The sequence below is a fragment of the Vigna unguiculata genome, chromosome 4, assembly GCF_004118075.2.
Source record: "Vigna unguiculata cultivar IT97K-499-35 chromosome 4, ASM411807v1, whole genome shotgun sequence".
Lineage (NCBI taxonomy): Eukaryota > Viridiplantae > Streptophyta > Magnoliopsida > Fabales > Fabaceae > Vigna > Vigna unguiculata.
The window spans coordinates 30,292,117-30,316,610 of record NC_040282.1 but is presented as its reverse complement, the minus strand read 5'-3'; the positions used below and the strand labels follow the sequence as shown (position 1 = coordinate 30,316,610).

The 24,494-nt window shown below is 29.1% G+C and overlaps 1 protein-coding gene across 1 annotated transcript; it reads left to right on the top strand.

Annotated features, from left to right (window-relative positions):
- The first annotated feature begins 20,074 nt into the window (after positions 1-20,074).
- On the top strand, positions 20,075-24,494 carry LOC114182745 (protein DETOXIFICATION 54). The gene is made up of 4 exons (XM_028069677.1): positions 20,075-20,278; positions 20,524-20,614; positions 20,894-21,781; positions 23,745-24,494. The coding sequence occupies exons 2-4, from the start codon at positions 20,558-20,560 to the stop codon at positions 24,321-24,323; spliced, it is 1,524 nt and encodes a 507-aa protein (XP_027925478.1). The 5' UTR covers positions 20,075-20,278; positions 20,524-20,557; the 3' UTR covers positions 24,324-24,494.

Genomic DNA, 24,494 nt, shown 5'->3' with positions numbered 1-24,494 from the left:
AGGGACGACTAACTCAAACTCATCATGACATGTGTTCAGAATGACCAAGATAAAAGCCGATAGAGCGACACCACAAAGACAAACAAATAAGAAGATGGCGTTTACTTCTAAAATACAAAAATAGTACCTCTACCACACACCTATGAAAAAAGAAAACAAACATTTCAGGAGGGGAGAAGACCTTACCATAATGAAAAAGTCGCTACCTTCGTCTATTCTAAATGTGAAGATAACCAAAACTTGAACAATCTTTTCAGAACGGGAGAAACTCAAACATCTGCGACAAAGTGATACTCCATAACTATTCGAAAACATAAAATTGCCTTTCTCCATCTGCCTTTCCACTTTTGCCCTCCACCAATTGTGCCATAGTGTCTATTCTAAAAAAAATAATAAAAAAAAAGAAAAACCACATCTACTACGAGGTCAATGAGTAAAGGAAGATTCAAAAAAATGAGAGTCATTTTATCATTTTCCTTGTATAATTTATAATAACATATTAACAACAACTATGAAACCTTGGTTTAGGACCTTTTTAACCATTTTCAAAAGAATCCTATAAATTATAATCATTTATAGGTATGTTCTATATCATTCTTATCCTTTTTTCCTTTGTTTTTCTCATGTTCTTATTAAGTATTCTTATATGCACGAATTTATGCATATATAATGTTATGGATTAAAATAGTGCTTGTCGCAATCGAAATCACGACAACGAACCAAAAATTAAATTTGAAAAAGAACCAAGGTTTGGAGTCGCCATCATAGTTTATTCTGGAAAACTACAGAAAAATCAACAAGATAAGACAAGGTCTGCAAAAATCAGATTTTGGGTTTGGAAGTCGGTTACGCGTGAGAAAGGTATTAGCACCCCACAATGTTCGTCCTAAGAAGGGTACCTTTAACTAAATATGCAAAAGGATGTGATTTTCAAAATATTTAATTTTTCCCAAAAATAATAATAAATGAATTTACAAAATAAACAAAAATAACTTTTTGGTATTTTTGGCCCAACGAAGATTAATCCTCGCTCCTACGTATCTCCATTAACAATGGAGAATCGGGGGTTACGTAGTTCCTTAGAATCTTTTAGAAATTGTTGATTTGATTTTTTTATTTCTTTATAATTTAAAAAATCCTTTTTATGTTTTTTGGTATTTTTAATTATTTGAAAATGAGTGTCACGCGACGCGAGCGCCCAGACAGACACTAAATTTAAACAAAGAAAAATGTTTTTTATCTTTAGTTCTTTATATTCTTTTTGATATATTTTCAAGAAAAATAAATTTTAAAATTGGTGTTATACGATGCAAGCGACCAGACAAATACTAAAACAGATGAAGAGAAAATATTTATTATGATTAAAAAATATATAATGAAAAATGAGAAAAATAAATCAAAAGAATTAGAAATTGGCAATGACGTACCTTCGAAATTTTTCAATATATGTTCTCTTCTATATCAATCTCACCCTCTCATTTTCCCAACAAAGGTAAAACGGAGGTGTGTTTATGTGGGTGGTAATGGAAGAGAAAGAGGAAGTGTAGAGAATATTTTCTTTCGATTTTCTACCTCCTTCAATATTTTTTTTGAAGAGAGATAAAAAAGGAGGTCTGTAAGTGGGAGTGGTGATGGGAAAGAATTAGAGAAGTGCAAATGTCAACACCCAATTTCGTCTGGCTAAATAAATAATAGAATAAATAGTAATAATTTTTTTTTTCAAAAAAAGGGTCAAAAATAAAAAAATAAAAAAATATAAAATATAAAAAAATAAATAATTTTCTCTTTGGTTTTTTTTCCTTTGTCTAAATAATAATAATAACAGGATAATAATAATAATAATAATAAATAAATAAAAAGAAAAAATCTTGTTTTAATCTTGTATGTATTTTCTTTTGAGGCTTTGTTTCTATTTTAGCCCAAAATACTCTCTACACCCACATCATTTTTTTTTTGCAACTAACGGTAACCCAACATTTAATTTTCACACCCGCACTCTATGCTTTGTCGTTTCTGCTCCAGATTAAGAAGTTAGTCTAATAATTAGAAATAGAATATGTTCTAATATTTAGAATTATTTACTCTGATTTTGTGCTCTGATTTTATGACACCTCCTTTTCCAGATGAGGAAAATATTAATATGTTTCTCAAGAATATCTTTTTTTGTAATTATAATTAATCTATCCTGATCACGTTTGATTTTGTACTCTGATTTTATGACACCTCTTTTTTCCAGATAGAGAAAGTAGTAATATAATTCAAAACAATATCTCTTTTACTAATTAGAATCAATTTTGCTGATCACGTCTGAGTTTGTGCTCTATTTTTTTCTATGATTTGATTCTCATATTGTAATAATATTAAGAAGACCAGTTCTTGCCTTTTAAAACTCGTTGTAATTAAGGCAGACCTTTATTACGAGATTATATTAGATTTATAATGTTATGTATATAAACCCATTAGAAAAAGAAGAAAGAAATTAATTTCATTTTCTCTCTCAAAAATTTTTGGAGACCTCTCTCACCCTAAGCACACATTCTCTTTTAACCCTCGCACATAAAAAACCCACTCACCTTTGATCGCCACCCCACGTGCTTCTTGGTGTTCCAACACAACTATTGTAAGTCCGATCTCCCGTTCAGGTTTGCAAAATTAATTTTTTTTTATTGTGTTATGCAGTATTTTCTCGAGATGTGTTTTTGATCTTGGTTGAATTTGATGTTTTCACTATTTCTTTTTGATATGGAAAAAAACATTACTGTCAAGCTTTTTGGGGTTGATTAGTTTTATAATTAAGGTTTTGTTGATTGGGTTGTGAATATTGTTGCATGAATAAGTGAGAGATATCATGTTTTGACATTGTATGAATATGTTGTGCCATTTTTTTTTCATGTTACGAGTTGTAAAACTTTTTCATATTAAAATAATATGTTTAATCCTAAACGTTATTTCCTAATCTTTTATTTATTTATTTTCCTAACTTTATTTCCTAATGTTTACTAAAAAAATAAAAAATTTTCAAATATTAAAAAAAAGTAATATCAACATCTTCGAACAAATTTTTTTTTTTCAAAAAGTTTATTTCATAAAGAATTACGTGACCCTGATTCTCCATTATGAATGGAGATATGTAGGAGCAAGGAGTAATCCTTGTCTGGTCCAAAAAACAAAAAAAAATCTTTTTTGTTTCCTTTGTTTTTCTTTGTCATCTTTATTTATTTTTATTTTTATTATTAATTTATTAATTTATTAATTTATTAATTTATTAATTTATTAATTTATTAATTTATTAATTTATTAATTTATTAATTTATTAATTTATTAATTTATTAATTTATTAATTTAATTTATTAATTTATTAATTTATTAATTTATTAATTTATTAATTTATTAATTTATTAATTTATTAATTTATTAATTTATTAATTTATTAATTTATTAATTTATTAATTTATTAATTTATTAATTTATTAATTTATTAATTTATTAATTTATTAATTTATTAATTTATTAATTTATTAATTTATTAATTTATTAATTTATTAATTTATTAATTTATTAATTTATTAATTTATTAATTTATTAATTTATTAATTTATTAATTTATTAATTTATTAATTTATTAATTTATTAATTTATTAATTTATTAATTTATTAATTTATTAATTTATTAATTTATTAATTTATTAATTTATTAATTTATTAATTTATTAATTTATTTTTAAAAAAAATAATTATTTAAAGGAGACCGCATCAATTTGTATTTTAATTAAAGGTACCGTCTTAGGATGGACATTGTAGGGTGCTAACACCTTCCCTACACATAATTAGCTCCCGTACCCCCAATCTATGTTTTCGTAAACCTTGCTCTTTTTTATGGTTTTCCATAGTTTCCTATAATAACTATGGTGGCGACTCCAAAATTCCTTTTTACAAATTTTGTTTTTTTGGTTCGTCATCCCGTTGCGATTTCAGTTGTGACAGTAAAGAACATTTTTTTTTTCGATTCCTTTTCATGAAACAGACTGTCTATTTATATTCACACATTGCAATCCTACCCTTAATTGTAATGAACAATGTAAGGAAGAAATTGGTCATGATAGCAACACATTACGATAATCAAACCATAGCAAATCAGAGCACAAAAACAATCAAGATCGGTAATATTGATTCTAACCATTAACAAATCAGAGCACAAAATCAATCCCAATTAGTAATATTAATTATAACCATTTGAAGAAATATATCTTCTAATTATTAGAACCATATAAATAATTTCTCTTTCAAGAACAAAGGGTAGAAAGTATGCTGAGTTGTTGGGCTCATGCAAAGGCGTGTGATAGTTAATAAAAAATTTTGATCTTCCTTTTTTTTCCTTTTTTTCTTTTTTCCATATTTCTTTTTTTTCTTTTTTTTTCAAAAATTAAAGTTTGAAAATCTTTGAAGAAAATTATGTTTCACATTTTTTTATTTTTTTTAAATAAATTTATTCACCCAGACGAAATTGGGTGTTGACAACTGCCCCTCTTTACTTAGGTTTTAATAGATAATATGAAGATTTGACTTTTTCATATTGTCGTAATAAAAGATAAGTAAAGATAAAAATACTAATTTTATTCGGGTTTCAAAAGAAGACAAATTTGAAGACAAACTTGACCAATCCAGAGAAGACGGTATATTTCTGAAAGAAAAAAACTAGGTGACCACTACCAAGTAGAGGGTCTCCATTCGACACATCTTTTTTTTTTACTCTTTGGAAAAAATCAAATTAGACCAATCTTATGGAGAGGGTCTATTCATAGGATTCAATGACCATTATCATGTAGTGGACCCCGATTTGAAAATCCACATTCTTTTTGGAAATATGACTTTTTGAAAAACAGATTAGACCAATCTCGAGGAAAGGGTCTATATCCAAAAGATTCAGTGACCATTACCATGGAGAGGGTCCCGATTTGACAAATTTATTATTTTTTTCTGACTTTTTGAAAAAAATAGATTAAACCAATCCCGGTGATAGGGTATATATCGAAAGGAAAGAAATCAATGACCATTGACTCGCAAAGGGCCTCGATATGACAAAGAAATCAATGATCATTGACTCACAGATGGTCTTGATGTGAATATAAGGAAATCAATAATCATTGCGTCGTAGAGAGTCTTGATTTAAACATAAGGAAATCAATGACCATTGCATCGCAGAGGGTCTTGATGTAAACATAAGAAAATCAATTACCATTGCCTCGCAGAGGGGTCTTGATGTATAAACGGAGAACTTGAATTTTTCTCTTGAAGTGTCGACAAACACTGCGTGAATGTTTAACATTTGTGAGACTTACACAAAAAAATTATCATTGTTGACTTTTTTTTTTAAATGATTTTCAATGATTTTGTGGAGTATGATAGATGATTTGATGATGCATAACATGTTATGATTTTCTTTTTGAACCTATATGATGATGCATACATGGATGCGTGGATGCATTGGTGGAATTTTTTTTCATTTTTCATTTTTCCTTTATTTTAATTTGAGGGTAAGGAAAACTAGCCTTAGAGACTAGAAAAAATTAGGCTTCAGGCCAGATAAAACTAGGTTTAGGGGCCAGTGTGGAAACTGGGCTTAAGGGCCAATGTGAAAACTAGACTTGGGGGCCAGTGTGGAAACTGGGTTTGGGAGCTAGTGGAAACTAGGCTTGGGGGCTAGTGGAAACTAGGCTTAAGGTGTATTGGTCATTCATATGAATGAAGAGGACCATAAATTTGAGAAACATCATAGAAACAAATTTGTGTATTTTTCTTTATTTTTTTCCTTCTAAAATGAAAGGATTCAATAACCATTCATATGAGTGAAGAGGGTTTTGATTGGAAATGTGGAAACTATTTTATTCAAAAAGATGAATGACTCATGTATGCATGACTTGGTATGATGTATGAATTTTTCTTTTGCACTTTTTGAAAACAAATTCAAATTGATTTTCATTTCATTGTTATTTCGAATTCATGGAATCATTCTACTTTGATTTTTTTTTTTACTTTTCCAAATCATTTCTTCGGTCTAATCAGCTACTAACGAAACATTTTTTAATCATTTATTTTAAAACGCTATTTGAATGACATGCATGAAATTGTCAAGGGTTTGAAAAGGTTTGGAAGAGGTGATGAAGATTAACTAGGGAGTTGCCCCAATTTGAATTGGTCTCGGGGAAAACAAAATGTGTTTGGGTTTTCCCCAATTATTGGTGGTATGAAAGAAATGATAGGGACTTCAAAAATTTGCCCTTAGTGTGAGAGCCTAGGATGGTCTTAAGGTACAAAAGTGTGTTTGGCTTTTTCCAATTGAGGAGAGTGAAAAATGACGAGGTCTTCACAAGTTGCCCCTAAATTGATCACAGTCTTCAATGTAAATAAATGCCCAAATTCAGAATGAATGATGAGAATATATGAATTACAAACAAAGTGATTGTCCCAATTTGGGTTTGGGATTGATAAAGATGGACTATTTTAAGGTTGATCAATGTTTAGGCTTAGAGCGGGAATATTGTAGGAGCAAAGATGGAGTTTCATGAAGAATGAATTGAAAGGGGACAACCCAAATTTAACTTAATTGTTTGATTCCCCATGCTAATTTTGAATCTTTAGAAATATGTCACCCAAAAATAAACTGCCCAATATTTAAAAGAAAATCTCTGAACATACTTTTTCAAAAAAAATAATAATTTTATCATGTTTTTTTCAGAAGAAACCTGTTAGCAAATCAAAATTTTCCCTTAAATTAAAACCTTCAAAAGATAACAACCAATCTTTGATCTGTGTGGACTTTATTAGGTTTGTATCGTGGCCAAGGCTAGGAGTATGGAAGTAAATGATAGTAAAGGCTAAAAAAAGTGATGTGAGGGTTGTTTGGAACAAAGATATTTGAATAATGTTTCATTCAATATTTGTTTGACTTCTTTTTGTTCACCTTTTTTTTTATATTTTGACCTTTTATTCCTATTCTCTAAACTTTTGCTTCTCTTTTTTTCTTTCTTGATATGACCATATTAAGGTATGTGTCCCCTTTATGATAATCCTCCATGAAAACAAGGTTTAGAGTGGAAGATAGATGCAAAGGGAGATGAATTTGAGCAATTTCATGTATGCAAGACTAGATGGATGCTTCAAAAGAAATGATAACAAACAAAATTTTCTTTCTTTATTCAATCCACTTATTTGACCAAAGAATGTTTTATTATTTTGTCATTTTTCATAAGAAAGATTCCAAGAATAAGAATTTAGTGATAAGAAAATGAGAAACAAATTGAATTTATTGCGGTGCAAACTGTTTAGATGCTATCTGTTTAAAGCTATGGAATGGTACCATGAATGACCACAAAATGAGAATGCAATGCATGGTTGTGCCTCGCTGGACACTTATTCACAATATATGTCAAATGAAATGTATGTTTATGCCTAAGGAGGCATTTTTTTCCTTTTTTTTTATAATGTTGTGATTGTGATGAATTTATTATTATATACAAGGAAATGTGAGGGTAAATGAGGCAAATAGTCTCCCTTTTGTGCCTTAATTTAACATAGGCTCAATAAAGTTTTATGGCAAAATATATGTGCTCACAAGGATAGTTCCCTAATACCTAAAGATCAAGGTCACTAGAGCTATGACCCACTTCATGGTATTTCCCACGACAATTGGTAAACAATAAGAAGTGGGAGTACCAATGAAGCAAACAAATTCTAGCTGGGGTTCTCACAATGACCACTTGGGAAGTACATCCACCGTGACACTGCTACACAATCCTCTTTAATTCTAAGCAACTCAGACCCGGGTATAGGGCCCCACTCATGTAATGAACAAAATGTGTGTGTGTGTGAAGGGAGAATACAATGTATACCCAAACTCGCACCTGACAATTATTCCAAATACAAAATAAAGAAGAACATACACATATAACTATTCCACATATCAAAAAGAGATAAAAAGATTTAAAAAAAAAGGGAGAAGAAAAAATATGAAGAAAAACCACATTAATTTTGCACATCCAAATAAATGGTCGGACTCCCTAGTATCCCCAGTGGAGTCGCCATTTGTCGCAATCAAAATCGTGACAGGACGATGAACCAAAAATTAAATTTGAAAAAAAATCAGAGGTTTGGAGTCGCCACCATAGCTTATTTTGGAAAACTACGAAAAAACCAAAAAGATAAGACAAGATCTGTAAAAAATCAGATTTTGGGTCTGGAAGTCGGTTATGCATGGGGAAGGTATTAGCATCCCACAACGTCCATTCTAAGACGGTACCTTTAACTAAACATGCAAAAGGATGCGTTTTCAAAATATTTATTTTTTCCCAAAAATAATAATAAATGAATTTACAAAAGAAACAAAAATATTTTTTTAGTTTTTTTTTGCCCAACGATGATTAATCCTCGCTCCTACGTATCTCCATTGACAACGGAGAATCAAGGGTTACGTAGTTCTTTAGAATCTTTTAGGAATTGTTGATTTGATTTTTTTTATTTTTTTTATAATTTTGAAAACCTTTTTATGTTTTTTTGGTATTTTTAATTATTTAAAAATGAGTGTCGCGTGATACGAGCGACCAGACAGACACTAAATTTAAACAAAGAAAATTATTTTTTATCTTTAATTCTTTATATATTTTTTAGAAAAATAAATTTGAAAATTGGTGTCACGCGACGCGGGTGGCGAGAGACACACTAAAACAGATGAAGAGAAAATATTTGTTTATGATTAAAAAATATATAATGAAAAATGAGAAAAATAAATCAAAAGAATTAGAAATTGGCAATGACGTACCTTCGAAAATTTTTGATATATGTTCTCTTCTATATCAAACTCACCCTTTTGTTTTCCTAACAAAGGTAAAAAGGAGGTGTGCTTATGTGGGTGGTAATGGAAGAGAAAGAGGAAGTGTAGAGAATATTTTCGTTCGATTTTTTACCTCCTTCAATATGTTTTTTTTAAAGAGAGATAAAAAAAATGAGGTGTGTAAGTGGGAGTGGTGATGGGAAAGAATTAGAGAAGTGTAGAGAACATTTGTTTTTCAGTTCCTTTTCATGAAATAGACCGTCTATTTATATTCACACATTGTAATCATACCCTTAATTGTAATGAACAATGTAAGGAATAAATTGGTCATGAAAACAACACCTTACGGGAATCAAATCATAGCAAATCAGAGCACAAAAACAATCAAAATCGGTAATATTGATTCTAACCATTAGTAATATTGATTATAACCATTTGAAGAAATATTTCTTCTAATTATTAGAATCATATCACTAATTTCTCTTTCGGCAACAAATGATAGAAAATATGTTGAGTTGTTGGGCTCATAAAAAAACGTGCGATAATTAATAAAAAATTTGGCTTTTCCTTCTTTTTTTTTTTCCTTTTTTTTTCTTTTTTCTATCTCTCTTTTTTTTTAAATTAAAGTTTGAAAAATTTTTAAGAAAATTATATTTCACATTTTTTTTAAATAAATTTATTCGACCAGACCAAATTAGATATTGACTACTTATATTATATAAAAAATATGATTGTTTATTATAGAAATCAAAACCATTAAGTTCTAACGATTCCTCTCTCAGACTAATATAGATATAGACAACATTTACTCAAAATGCTTACTTGAACCACAGTTTTATATAATTGAGTTTTTTTTTTTTATTGTGTTGTTCAAATAGTATCATTTTTTTCTTAAACACCAATTCTTCTTTCTATAATTTGATAAAATTAAATATAAAGAACAAACATAAAGAAATCTTATAAAATTAAATAAAAAGAGTACCTAAATAGTTATAAAATTCAAAATCATAATTTTTATATATATATATATATATATATATATAATGTTATGGATTAAATTAGTGCTTATATAAACATTTTTAATATTATTGTTTATTATAGAAATCAAAATTTTAAGTTCTAACTATTCCTTTCTCAGGCTAATATAGATATAGACAACATTTTTCTTAAACCATTGTTTTATATAATTGAATTTATTTATTTTTAATAATGTTGTTCAAATAGTTTCAATTTTTTCTTAAACACCAATTCTTCTTTCTAAAATTTGATAAAATTAAATATAAAGAACAAACATAAAGAAATCTTATAAATTAATATATATATATATATATATATATATATATATATGTGACATTTATCGATAATTATATAAGAATAAATATAAACAATATCAATTAATTCTATATAGAGAGAGTTAAAGTCATTTTGTTTATTCATGATGTGCATGACTCTCTCTATCTTCTTTTGATTGTGTTAAGAAGTCAAATATGATTTTTAATTTTATTAATTTTCACTTTTTGTATATATATTTTTTTGATAATCAAAGTATAGACTAAATTAATTATGTACACATCAATAAAGAATCAATAACGTGTGCATATTGTACAAGCAAGTCAAAATGCTTTCTGCAAAAGCAAAAATTCTTCTCAAACATCACAATTATCCAATTAAAAGTTGAAACATAAATTTAGCAAGAGTAGGAACCCTAACATCTCATGTCATGTGTCTCCATAGTTAAAATGAAAGAAAGTCAGAATGAAGAATATTAATTGGCATCACTCAACCTGTTAAATAAATTTCTTTTAGGATAATTAATTAAATAACAATAAAAGTTTTCTTTTTTTTAAACAACTATTTTTAAAATATAGTTAGTAAATAATAGAGGTTCTAATTTTTAATTATGATAAAAAAATGAATGTATTAAATACTATAACTTCAATAACAGTTTTTCTTATTAATTTTTCTTTATAGTTTTCCAAAATGTAGATAATAATACAAAATCAATAAAATAAAATAAAAACTATAAAATTGTAATGTATATCCAGAATTCTGTCACTATAACTAACTTTATTAAAGTTTGGTAAGTGGATCCTGTAAATCATAATCATAGAAAAGACTATAGAGAGTCTATGGTACTATCTCAATGATATGGATGAATAAAAGATATAAAACTTTTTTCCTAAATTGACAATAACAGTTTTTTCTGCATATTATATATTCACAACAAAATAGATAAATAATATTTTTCTAAAAAGAATTTATAACTTTTTTGAACTTTATTTATTTAGTTTAGAACAATTGAATATTATCAATAACTAATAGAGATGACTTAACAAAGAAGTCAATGAAAACATTCACCAAAATCTCATACTTATTATTTACTATAAATAAAATTATTATTCCTTATATTTATTTTTAAGATTTTTTTAATGTTCTTTTGAAAAAATAATTATTAATTTTATAAAATAATTATATATTTTTTTTTATTTTGCTTATCTCTACATCTTAGTATATATGTAAATTAATTAAAAATTGTGTTAAAATATTAATAAAAGTAATTAATATCATCTTAAATTTTAAAAATAACAATAAAAGATTTTTTAAAACACTACAGTTAAAAAGAAATATGTGTTTAATCCCTTAACTTATCTCTACATCTTAGTCTATAGGTAAATAATGAAGTTGGTGTTTTATTGTAAATTAAACAAGGGTTAAATATATGTCTGGTCTCTTAATTTTTAGTGAATTTTGAAATTAGTTCATTTCGAAATTTTGGACCAATTTAATCTTTCATCTTTCAAAATACATGAATATAGTCATTTTAATCAAATTTTGTTAGGTTTATTTAATGTTTCGTACGCATTTCAGGATTGTATTTGAGTTGTTTATACTATTTGACACATTTTTGCTTTAATGTTAAGTCAAATACTATTATGAGATGCACTTGAAATATCAAATAAACTTAACAAAATTTAATTAAAATGACTAAATTCAGTATTTCAAAAAATGATTAATGACTAAATTGATCCAAAGTTTTGAAATAGAAGAGATCAAATACATATTTAACTCATTAAACAATAATATTAATAATTTACTTTAGTGAAAGTTCTAAATATTTAAATATATATTTTTGAATATAAAATATTTAAAGTTTTAATATAAATCATTGTTGGTTTGAAGTAACATTAGCTCTTGTGGAAAAGATATTATTAATCATTACTTTGTTTAACATTTAAAATTTATTCTTTCCCAGAACATGTGATTCTATATTTGTCACTTATTCAATCATTATTATGTTTTCTATCCAATCTCCATTGTTAGACAATAGAACTATTCATTATGAAAGATTTTGCACAAAAATGTACGAAATGGTTAATTCATAATTATAGCTAATGACAGCCTTTTTAGATAATGTCCAACTTTTTTTGATTATACAAAACACTTTATTATGATACAAACAAATGCACAACTTCAGATGAAAAAGTTAACTTACCAATGAAGAAATAATACTGTAGAGACACTTTCTTATATTATGTTATTCAAATGACTTAAAATATATTATTCTTTAATTGTTTATTATATTAATTAATTAATTAAACTATTTTCCATTGTGATGTCATACTAAGGGCTTTGTCGTTTCCAATTGTTGTTAAATCCAATGTGTTTAAATGCATTTCAAGATCACCTTATGGAATCGATAAAGTATTAATATATAATTTTAGAGAAAATGATTCATAAATAACTTATTAAAATAATTACTTTTTCAAATCTTAGGAAAAGTATCAACAGGTACATATAAAAAATATAAAAACATGACAATGACATGAACAGTGCACCTTTATTATAACTCATGTCGAAGGGATTGTAGGTTGAATTATCGTACTCCTTCGTCACAAAACACGTATAATATTAATATGTAACTTTATATGTTTTATAATAAAGATATTTTGAGTTATATTTTAATAATGATCTAAGTTGAGAATGTTGGATTACCTACACACATTTGGAACTTTTGAAGTCACACATATTTGAAAAAAAAAGAACTTTTAAAATTTAAAATATAATCCATTTGAAACTTTTAATCTTATTTTAGTCACACAAATTTTGAAACTTTGTTTAGTCAATAATTTTAAATAAAAATAATGTAGTTTTAAACTTTAAAATATAATCAATTAGAAGTTTTTAATCCGATTTTGGTCTCAAATTTCAAATTATAATCAATTTGAAGTTTTTAATTCGATTTCAGTATAGTTACTCATGTAGAAGTTTTTGGGTGTTTAAGTATGTGCAAAAAGGAAAACATTACTTAACAACTATCATATGGTAGTAATCATTTTTTATATATTAGTAATTCTTTTAAAATAAAACCTTAATTTTTTTATATTCAATTTGACATTTACTTGTTTTAAATGGAAACCCATTAACATAAATTTAGATAAGAAAATATTTTCCTGATAAAAGTAAATAAATATATTATCATATTATTTATTAAAATAGACTTATTTAGTATATTTATGATATAAATTATTGTGAGAATCAAAAAAGTTCATCTCTCTTAAAGGTAAAATTCTAATTATTCTCCCTTGCATGTAAGTATATATTCAGTTTGATGTCATCTCTTTCGTTCTTAATGAATCTTTTTATGTTTATTATCATGAAACTTTTGCCTTGATCGTTAATCAGACATTTGATTTTTGTGTGTGACGTTGTTTAAGGGATGAGAGTAGAGTTAATCTTTTTGAAAATTTTAATGTTTTATAGGTAAATTCAAAAATTATGGTATAAATAGTGTGATTGCTTGTTTGCATAAAGTTAAAAATATTTGTGAGAAGAGTGAGTTTAATGAATAATGTTAGTAGTGTGGTATTTTATGAATAGAGAAAGTTATGAAAATTTGAGTAATGTGTTTGATTTGAACTCTGGGAGTATAAATATATGATGGTGGAAAACTCTTGAAGTAAAGAAATTAGTTGTGAAAGAAATATTGGAAATATGACATTGCATGAAAGGGGCTAAAGAAAAACTAGCCTATAAGAAAAGTGAGGAATGAGTGTGACCTTGATGATGTTATAGTAACATTATTGCTAGTATTTGAAAGATAAAATATATTTTATGTGGTATAGTAATTCTTATAAAATTAATGAATTAATCAGAGACATGCTTAAATTGATTAGAAATAGTTTATAAAAAATAAAAAATTTGAAACTTTATGATAAATATATATATAATACTTAAATTTTGTTAATATTAATAATTAACGAGTAATTTAAATTTATGTGAATATAAAATATAATTTAATAACTATAATTATTAATAAGACCGTAATATTATATATACATTATTAATTTTTTTAAGTTGATAATTATTTAAAGTAAAAATGTGATAATGAATCCTTATTATTGATTTAAATTTGTTTCAAAAATGAAAAAAAAATGTAGATAACTATATTATAAAAATTAAATTTATTACTATTATTGAGTTTAATTTATTATTATTGATATATAGTTTAAAATTACCATTGAACTAATATAATTAATTTTTTTATAATTTATTCTAACATTTATGATAAATTACTTGGACAGTAATAATGATCATGGTTATAATAAACTGATCACTAAATTAGGTATGATATTATTTTATTAAGTTTATAATTGTAAAGATCTAGAAAATGATAGTTTAGAAGTGATAGTGGTTTAAAAATAGTGAGACTCGATTATTTTAATATTAGAAGGTTTTAGTATAAATAGAATTGTTATAAATGAGTTACATTTTTTAAAAAACACATCATCCCTCTAGAAACTACTTTTCTAGAGTTATGTGATTTCTTATTCTTCTTTACTCATCTTATTGAAGGACAGAGGTCGTTAGAGTGATCCTCGCATGAGTTCTTCAATTTGGCCTGATTAATTCCTCTATTTGTGTAAGTTAGTTTTGTACCCTCTTCTTTTGGTCCAATCTTTTTTTTTTGTTTTCGCATGATATCCTTCTATGTTATGTGTCTATGTGTAGATAAAACATCTTGTGGAACTAAATGTGTTAGTTGTCTCAGGGTTGTTTGTGCAGTTTGGTCAGGTAAGGGAAATTAGCCATAAACTTGTGTTTAAATGAGTGTTTTTGGTTTGTGCATTTGCTTAGATTGACAAAGTTTGAATTGGTATGATTTTGGTTGGTTGATCTTATTTAATTGAGATTGTCACTACAACACAAATGACTTTAGGCAACACTAAATGAGACTACGAGTATAAAAATGTGGTCTAAACATAGTAAAGGCAACATTTTTTTAGATGTGGCTTAAAAACTACCCTAAACAAAATTTATATAAATGTTGTTTGTAAAAAGTGTGGGCTAATCCATAAAAATGTGGTCTAACATACAATAAAAATTAAAGTTTTTAGATTAGAAATATCCCTTATCTCCTTTTTTGACTGAAAACGCAAAACTTCCAAAAACACGAAAATTTGAATTTCTTTCCTCCCTTTGATTTTAGACTGAAAATGCCAAGAACTGATAGTGTTGAAAATGTGAAGTCTTAAAAAACACGTACATGAAAACTCTTGCCTGTTATGAGGATTTTAAGGAACGATTTTAAAATTGTTGTCGTAATGAAAACCGTGGCGTATTACCTACAGCTACACTCACCTAGATTATGCCTAAAAAACTGTTGTCTAAACTTTAGCCTACGATTTTGTGGTTTAAGTTACAATTTTGTGTTGTTGCCTAAAGTGATTTTTGTTGTAGTGTGTAATTCTTGTTGTATGTTGTTGATGGATACTGTGATAATTAGGAGAAAATAGAATTATAGGTCTAGTTGATACTAATTTATATGTTATAAAAACTGTTAAGGATCATCAATTTGAACTATGAAACGGGTCTGAATCAACTAAAAACCATAAAATTCATATACTATTTTTGGATGTGGTGTTAAGCGTGTAAATATTGAAATGGTTAAAATGCCAAGAAGGGGGGATTAAATTGGCTAGTTAAAAAATAAGGTGACTTTTAAAATCCTAAAATAGTTTTCAATTGAATCAAATCAATTACCAAGTATGGATGCAAACACTCTTGGACTAGACACTTTCAATCGATCAAAAACAGAGTTAGTCGATTGATTTCATTAAACAGATACAATACTGATAGAATCAACATGTTAAATCACAAAAACAGTCGACTACAAAATTAGGAAAAATGCATAAATGTGAATTTATGATTTAAGTTAGGAACAATATGAAAGATCAGTCAAGATAAGTTCAAATGAGTTAAAAAAACATGAGCAATGTTGTAGATAATGCTAGATCACACAAGAATGTCAAAAAAGATGTTAGAGAAAAGAGCAACACAAAAGATTTTTGTACTAGTTCACTCAAACCTGAGCTACATCCAGTTAGTCAAGGCAACTCAAGCCTGACTTTGTACTATTTCAAAAGATTTACAAAGTTCACAACATTATACTTTCAAAATATGCAAGAATACCACACAATGACCAAACCTCAGTGGTAGCATAATTTTTTCTACCAAAACCTTTTTTCTCCAAGCTTCAAACACTGAGCAAAATGCTCCAAGAATGATCCAAGATCAATCTTCAAATCAATCGGTTGATTTCACTTAACTTAAGTGAAATCAGTCGATTACAAAATAAATCAACTAATTGAATATGTACCAGTTAAGACTATTGCAACAAACATTTTAATCTGTTAAAAATCCATTCAACAGATTAAAAGACACCATTTAACGTGTTGAAAAACATTTCAACAGATTAAAATACACAACTAAGACCCTATACACCTAATTAATGCAAAATGGTTTACAACATGAATTACAATCTTCAAGCTTGTTTTCCCCATGAATAATCCAGATAGAGAGCATGCATACAAAGCTTGATCAACACGTGAAACATCAAATCTCCACATCTTCATCAATGTAAGCATGGTTCCAACATGTTCCAAGGCAATGACTTCAAGTACCTTCATCAAATCTTCAAGCACCAAATCATCTAGACTATTTATGCTAACAAAGCGGCATTATCCAAAGTTGAGCACCACATTTTATGAATTTGTCCGTGTTGAGCACTAGTGTCCACTATATGTTTGGGAGTGATTTTACTCTAGGGCGTTGAGCTCTAGACTTTAGCGCTGAGCGCCTGTTTTACGAGGCAAATGACATTGAGCACTAGCGTTGAGCGTCATATGCCATGTTCCACTTGTTTCTACTGTTTGACTATTTTTCTATCTTTGATTGTTGTGTATTTCTGAAATAAAGTATATGATTGCTTTATATTATGAAACAAAGGTATGTGGTGAATTGTTGTAAGTGATTTCCCGGGGAGGAAATCCCATTTATGATGTGTGTTTCACTAGGTTGTGCCTTGAGGGTAGGACTATTCCATTTTCTGAGGTTGTCTTGAACTCTACGAGTTATTCATACCCATGTAGAGGGGAATGGTTGGGTGGTGATAGTAGTAGGAGGTCCTATCATAAGGGTGGTTAAATTATTCTTATGACTATAACATGGATTAATCTTATGTGTGGTAGCTCAGTAGATCAAATTATATCACATAAGTGTTTAGCTTCACAAGTCTATCTCTAGTGCACGTATCGAGATAATATCAAGTCTAGAAGATTTTGGTTGATAATATGATATGTTGAGTGATTGTGTTTTATATTATGCATGAAACTTATATACATGTGAAATGTTTAAAAATATATTTATATCATTTGTTCAGCTAGCTTACCTTATTTGTATGTTTTCTTGGTTATCTTGTGTTGTGTTATTTTCTTTTGCGATGATCACCTTATTAGTGTGAGCAGATGAAGTTGTAGGTTTAGAGACACCTTTAAGAGATAAATAACTATTAGTTAGACTAGTGGAAAGTCTCATAGAGTTTTAGTAAGTGGTTAATTTTGGATAGAGCTTGTTGATTTAGTTTGAATGTATAAATGTTATATTTTTATAGTCTTATCTTTTGTAAGAGTATATTAATATACTTTATACATTAGATTATCTATTTCGAATACTATGATGAAGTATCCTATTTTATTAGTTTTAAGCTATTAAATTGGGATGTTACAATAATAATTTTTTTTTCAGCTTCAATTATTTTTTGTAGTCTTTATGTCACTAAATACACTAATATTATTTGTTTTAATCTTTTCTTATTTTTTAAAAAAGGATTTTAAAACATAATTTCTTCTTTTTAGGAAATTAAAACATATAAACATGTAAAATATATATACTCAAAGGTTTATAATATATAAAACTTTTTTCTTTCTATCTTTTTTTTTTTTTAATTAAGTCTCTTTCACTGAAATATTATAAGGGTTTATAATAATATAAAACTTTTTCTTTCTATTTATTTTTTTCTGTTATAAGTATATGTTTTATATGTAATACATAATCAACACTGATGAAAACCAAACGTAAGGTATATGTTTTTTATAAGTTAGTATTTTTTTTATAAATATATGTTTTTTATAAGTTAGTATTTTTTTTTTTTCAAACAACTTCAATAGCTCACACATATTTAAAACATATATTCAAAGCATATATATTCATTTCTCATCAAAGACATTACATTATCAAAGACACTTAACTTTAACTTTAATTCTTGAAAAATCTCGTACCCGTACCTTGAATTAGACTCTAACATTCTACACCTATCATACTACCTTGACTAAGTGAGTTTGCATCCACAATATAATTATATGCCAAGAACTATGTCCTTCTCATATTCCTTATGACGTACCAGACACAATTCTTTTTGACACAACAAATTAGGTTATATGAACCTCCATCAAGTTTCACTACCAAATATATTCTTCAATGTAAATATAATATTAGTAGAGTTAGAATAATCTATTTTTGGATCCTAATTTAATATACAACCAAACTCTCAACACAATATTTCCTCCTTGAAAATAACCATGTTGAAAGCATATCATATATCTTGTACATATTCACATTCATGTATACATTTTGTCTCAATATATATTCAAATATCCTTGTACATCACATAACAAAAACAATCCTAATTATTTATCCAAAAATAAAAATACCAGGAAAATAACAATTTTTAACATTTAAAAGTATTTAAAATCTATTTTTCAAGTTTTTAAAACACTATGTAGTTCAACCAGAGATCCTACTCGCCTAAATTGTAACTCTTAGAAGTACTTATTAGAACAACTCCCCTAAAAAGGATTTAATTGACCTAGGGATAAACTGACTTGCCTAATAAGACCTTATTTTATCTAAAAAGAGATGGATCAACGATTCAAAATACCAAAAAATTGTAAAAGTTTGCCCAACTAACAACAAAATTCGGACTCTCTAATTTAGTTTAAATGAATTTGATTACTCATGTATACAGTGAAAAATTATTTTAATAAGTAATTGACATCACAAGTATTGAGATTTTTTTTAAGTATAATAAAAATAAATTATAATCTGAATACTCTTTATTTTTTTTTCAAGACTAATTGCTTGATAACATTAATATTCTTTTTTTAAATAAATGCACATAACACTTGTTTAAAACAAAAACATACTCAATTATATTAATTATTAATGAAATTTAAAGGTAACTATAAAATTAAAATTATTGTATTATTATATTAAAATATGTCAATCCTTATTAAAGGAAATTTATCCTAAATTTAATAATAAAATAAATAAAATAAATTCCAACTTTAAATACTAATGAGTTTTCATTAGACTAAAGAAAAATTAGAAAAGGATTCATTGGAGAAATAACTTCCCATATATTAAAGTATAAATATTTTGTTTTTCGACCTGAGTTGTATAAATTGTATAAATGTATGTTTAATTGAGACTAAAAAGGGAAAGAGTGAAGTACAAATAACTTCTAACTTATTTAACTTGGGACAAAAATAAAATAGTAGAAAAGAATAACCAATAACACCAAAAGACTCACTAAAACTCAATTTCTCTTTTTCCCTCCTTCACTGTTACCAAAAAAGCACACTTTTCTGCTACACTTATGATAATAAAGTTTCATAAGCTACTTTCTCTCTTCATATATCTTTTCATATCTCTCAACCTTGGACTATCTTGGACGCCGCCACAACCATAACAAGTTTAAGTTTGTATCCATTTTCATCTTTCCTATATATATAACTGAGGGTCATACATCATCCAAAAGCATATTATTATTCTCCCTATTCTTATTATTGTGACAATACTATATTAGTATTATTGCATCATTTTTATTATTGATTTTACTTTTTAAGTTTGATTTTTTAATACTTGTCCAGTGGTAATTAGTGAAAGATTGAACCTTTTTTAATTGTTTAGCCATACTGTTACTACCCTGCTGCTTATGTTTATGTTGCTCTATTTAAATGCTCCATTTCCCATATAGTTCTTCTTTCTAGTCACACACCTTTTGCCTTACCCTTTTTCAGTTCTTAGAGAGAAGGAGCATAAGAGGAAGAAAAGGTTGGTTGGTTGTTTTGGTTGTTACATATAGCATGCCCTTTTCTCATTCTTGATGCTTGCTATCATGGGATAATAGATGATGATATCTATGATAATGAAACATTGTAGAAGCTATTTTGTTTTTTCCATCTCCTTTTCTTCCCCTCTTCCCCATGTGCTGCTACTACTACTATTGCTCACTAGGTGTTGTCAAAAAAAGTAGTCTTCTCTTCTTCACCACTGTTTGATTCACCACCCTTTTGCAGAACAACAAACAACACATAATATTGGTCAAGAAGAATGGGAGACAACAAAGATCAGGATTTCTTTTCCCACAAATTTCCCACAACCTCTCAGGTAAACTCATGTTGCTACTTCTCTGTGCATTTGCAAGAAAAAGTAATGACTTTTTTTTTTTTTCTTTTCAAGAATCTCTATCATTCATAACACTGTTATAATATAGAGATGATTGAGAAGTTTTAAAGAATAGTTGGTGACCAGGATTTTGGTTACAACTTGAAGGATTTTGGAGTGGAAGTATTTAATCTATGTAACTGTAATCCAAAACCTTGATCATTGTTTTAGAACAAGCTTATGCTTCTCATTCATGTTGTAATGATGTGGTGTTGCAAGTAGGTGGTGGAAGAGATGAAGGAGCTGTGGGGCATGGCTCTACCTATCACAGGTATGAATATGTTGGTGTTTGTGAGGGCAGTGGTTTCTGTTCTCTTCTTGGGTAGGCTTGGAAGCCTAGAGCTAGCAGGTGGTGCACTTTCCATAGGCTTCACCAACATAACAGGGTACTCTGTTCTTGTGGGTCTCGCAGCGGGCCTAGAGCCTGTGTGCAGCCAAGCCTATGGTAGCAAAAACTGGGACCTCCTTTCTCTTTCTCTCCAACGCATGGTCCTAATCCTTCTCATGGCAATCATCCCCATAAGTCTTCTCTGGCTGAACCTTGAGAGGATCATGCTGTTCATGGGCCAGGACAGTGCCATCACAGGAATGGCATCAATCTACTGTTTCTACTCTCTCCCAGACCTTTTAACAAACACCTTGCTCCAACCATTAAGGGTTTTTTTGAGGTCCCAAAAGGTGACCAAACCTATGATGTATTGCTCCCTTGTGGCAGTGGTGTTCCATGTGCCACTGAACTACTTGATGGTGGTGGTGATGGAGCTGGGGGTGCCCGGGGTGGCCATGGCTTCTGTGCTGACCAATCTGAACATGGTGGTGCTTATGGCAGGGTATGTGTGTGTGTGCAGGAAGAGGGAGGTGGTGCTGAAGTGGGGGTGTGGAGGGGGAGTGGTGGCTGGTTTGTGTTCTGGGTTGGGGCAGTTGATGGAGTTTGCTGTGCCTAGTTGCCTTATGATATGTTTAGAGTGGTGGTGGTACGAGATTGTGACTGTGCTTGCTGGGTACTTGCCACGTCCAACACTGGCTGTGGCTGCCACTGGTATTCTGATTCAGACAACTAGCATGATGTACACTGTCCCCATGGCACTTGCAGGCTGTGTTTCTGCCAGGGTAAGTCTCTCTACACTATACACTTTATCCTATTATTTTATTTCTTCAAAAATGAATCATGAATACTCATGCCATGTGTCTCCCTACACCTAGAGAGAGAGGGGTTGAGGTTGTCTCTAGTCAAAATCAAAATTGTGCACATTCAAAACCTTTAACCTGATCTTCATCTTTCATCTCAAGGTTGTAAATGTATGAACTGTGTGTGTAAGTAAGTGAAAAGTAGATTGTATGTATGAGAAGTAGAGAGAGTGAGCCAAAAAACCCAAAGATGTTCATTTATCACTGATATATTTTATTCAACATAATGTTGACAGGAGAAAAAGAAAACTTTTTTGACCATGTTGCGTTTTTGTTTTTATCCTAGTTTGAGTGGTTCATAGTTCAGTTTTTACTTTTTTTTAACCAGTTCGGTTGGTTGAGACAGGGAAGATAGGGACAGGAGAGTGGTGTGCAGAGTGCAGTTAGCATGGCTGGGTTGTTTTTCCCCCTTTTTTTCTGTCTGTGTGATTTGGTGTTAGAATTTGTGAGGAGGAAGGAACCATTTACTTTTAGCAATTTGGCTTATTGGAATAGGGTTTGAAGTCAAAATAGCAGGGATAAAGTTCAAATCTGCATTTTCTTTTTTGTTTTAAATTTAATGCATGTGGCCAATCATAAATGGTGGTTAACTCCATGAAAGGTTAGTCTCTTAGCTTGAAGAGAATGTTAATTGGTCCAAAGCCACATTTTACTTCATTTAACTAACCTTTTTTGTTCTTTTTTGTTTGCTTGCTGTATCTGGCTAAAATGGAAGTGTTCTTTTATTATGTGATTTCTATTTTTGTTTAACTAAACACTTAATCAAACATAATAATATCCATTGACAACACATATTTGGAAGACATTAAGTGGCATTCATCCACACATGCATTTTAACTCTACTCTTCAAAACAATCCTAAACAAACCACTAAGCATAGCTTTAACCTTTTCAGGCAAGGACAAATCATTCTTTAATAACACAGTAACAAGTTCTATTTTTCCTTTCAGTCTTTACAGTTTTACTGATTTGTTAAAAGATCATAAGATAAATTGGAATGATGATGATGATGATGATAAATAACAATAATGATGATGGTGATAATGGGGTTGACAAATTCTCTGTGTTTGCACTGTTATGATGGTTTGTTAGAGTCATCAGAAATCAGTGGCAACCTTAGGTTTGTTTGTTCACTTTATCTATCTGATCAGATACAATTTACAGTACAGCCTGAGTGTGTCATCTTTTATTCTTTTGGGGCTAAACTTGAATCCCTTGGTTTTGTGCTTGCTGAGGAATAAATTTGTTGCATGATTGCTTCAAGTACATGGACCCAGTTAGGTCACACTTGCAATTTGACAGGACAAAACTAAAACTAATTAATTACTTCTGAGTAAGTGCAATTCCCTTAGGCTTGCATACAAGGGCCATCATGGATTTCCATTTGACCAAATAATTTAACCATCAAATCTCCCTATGACTCCACTATTTATGTGGGACCCTTCAAACTAGTTGGTAGTGATAACATATCTTGCTACATTTCTGTTTGCTCCAAAAGTTAACTTGCACAAAACTTTGGTATGATGTGCCTTTTGAATCATACCCATGTGAAATTTGCCATGAAGCACTTACAAGAGTATGACTAGGGTTTGTTTTCTGCTTAATTTTTTAGTGTTATTTTATGTTATTTTGAGAAAATGTATTAATATTAGTACTTTAAAAGTCTTTTTGATATATTTAAAACATCGATATCGGTGTCTAACAGTATATTTTGAGAAGATCGATCAAAACAAAAAAAATCTAGCAAAGAATCTAAATTAATTTTAAACTTGTTTTAGAAGTTCATGAAGTTCAAAGTTTTGCAAAATTGAGTTTAATGTGTGTATATTTTTTTGAGAATCCAAACATGTGAATAACAATTCAAATTTTGAATGCAAATAATGCAGGTAGGGAATGAGCTTGGAGCTGGAAAACCATACAAGGCAAAGCTAGCAGCAATGGTTGCATTAGGATGTGCATTTGTGATAGGCTTCATCAATGTGACATGGACTGTGATATTAGGTCAAAGATGGGCCGGGCTTTTCACCAACGATGAGCCAGTCAAAGCCTTGGCTGCCTCAGTGATGCCAATTATGGGTCTGTGTGAGCTTGGAAACTGCCCACAGACCACAGGCTGTGGGATCCTGCGGGGCACGGCCCGGCCTGGTGTGGGGGCCCATATAAACCTGGGCTCATTCTACTTTGTGGGCACTCCGGTGGCGGTTGGCCTGGCATTTTGGTTCAAGGTTGGGTTCAGTGGGCTTTGGTTTGGGCTTCTGTCAGCCCAGGTGGCATGTGCAGTGTCCATCATGTATGTTGTGTTGGTGAAGACTGATTGGGAAGCTGAGGCCCTGAAGGCTGAAAAGCTCACAAGGGTGGAAATGGGTAGTTGCAATGGGCTTAGGAACAAGGATAATGAGAAAGATGAGGAAATGAAGGGGTTGTTGGGGAATGGAAATAGGAACAACAAAGGTGACATTTGCTAGGTAAAAAGAAACCACACCACAGTTAAGGAATGACAACGGTTATGACATTGAGATTTTGTTTGTTGGGAAGATCAATGGAGTTGTAGGCTTGTGAATGGTTTCTTTATCATAATTTTGAGGAAGGCTTATCTTGTTTTCCTAATTTTAATTTCATGTGTTTGGAAAACTGAA

Excerpts from the sequence above, each read along its gene's own strand:
- LOC114182745 (XM_028069677.1), top strand. The coding sequence starts at position 20,558 with ATGGGAGACAACAAAGATCAGGATTTCTTTTCCCACAAATTTCCCACA. Across the intron at positions 20,615-20,893 it reads AATTTCCCACAACCTCTCAG|GTGGTGGAAGAGATGAAGGA; the intron begins GTAAACTCATGT and ends TGTTGCAAGTAG. Across the intron at positions 21,782-23,744 it reads CAGGCTGTGTTTCTGCCAGG|GTAGGGAATGAGCTTGGAGC; the intron begins GTAAGTCTCTCT and ends CAAATAATGCAG.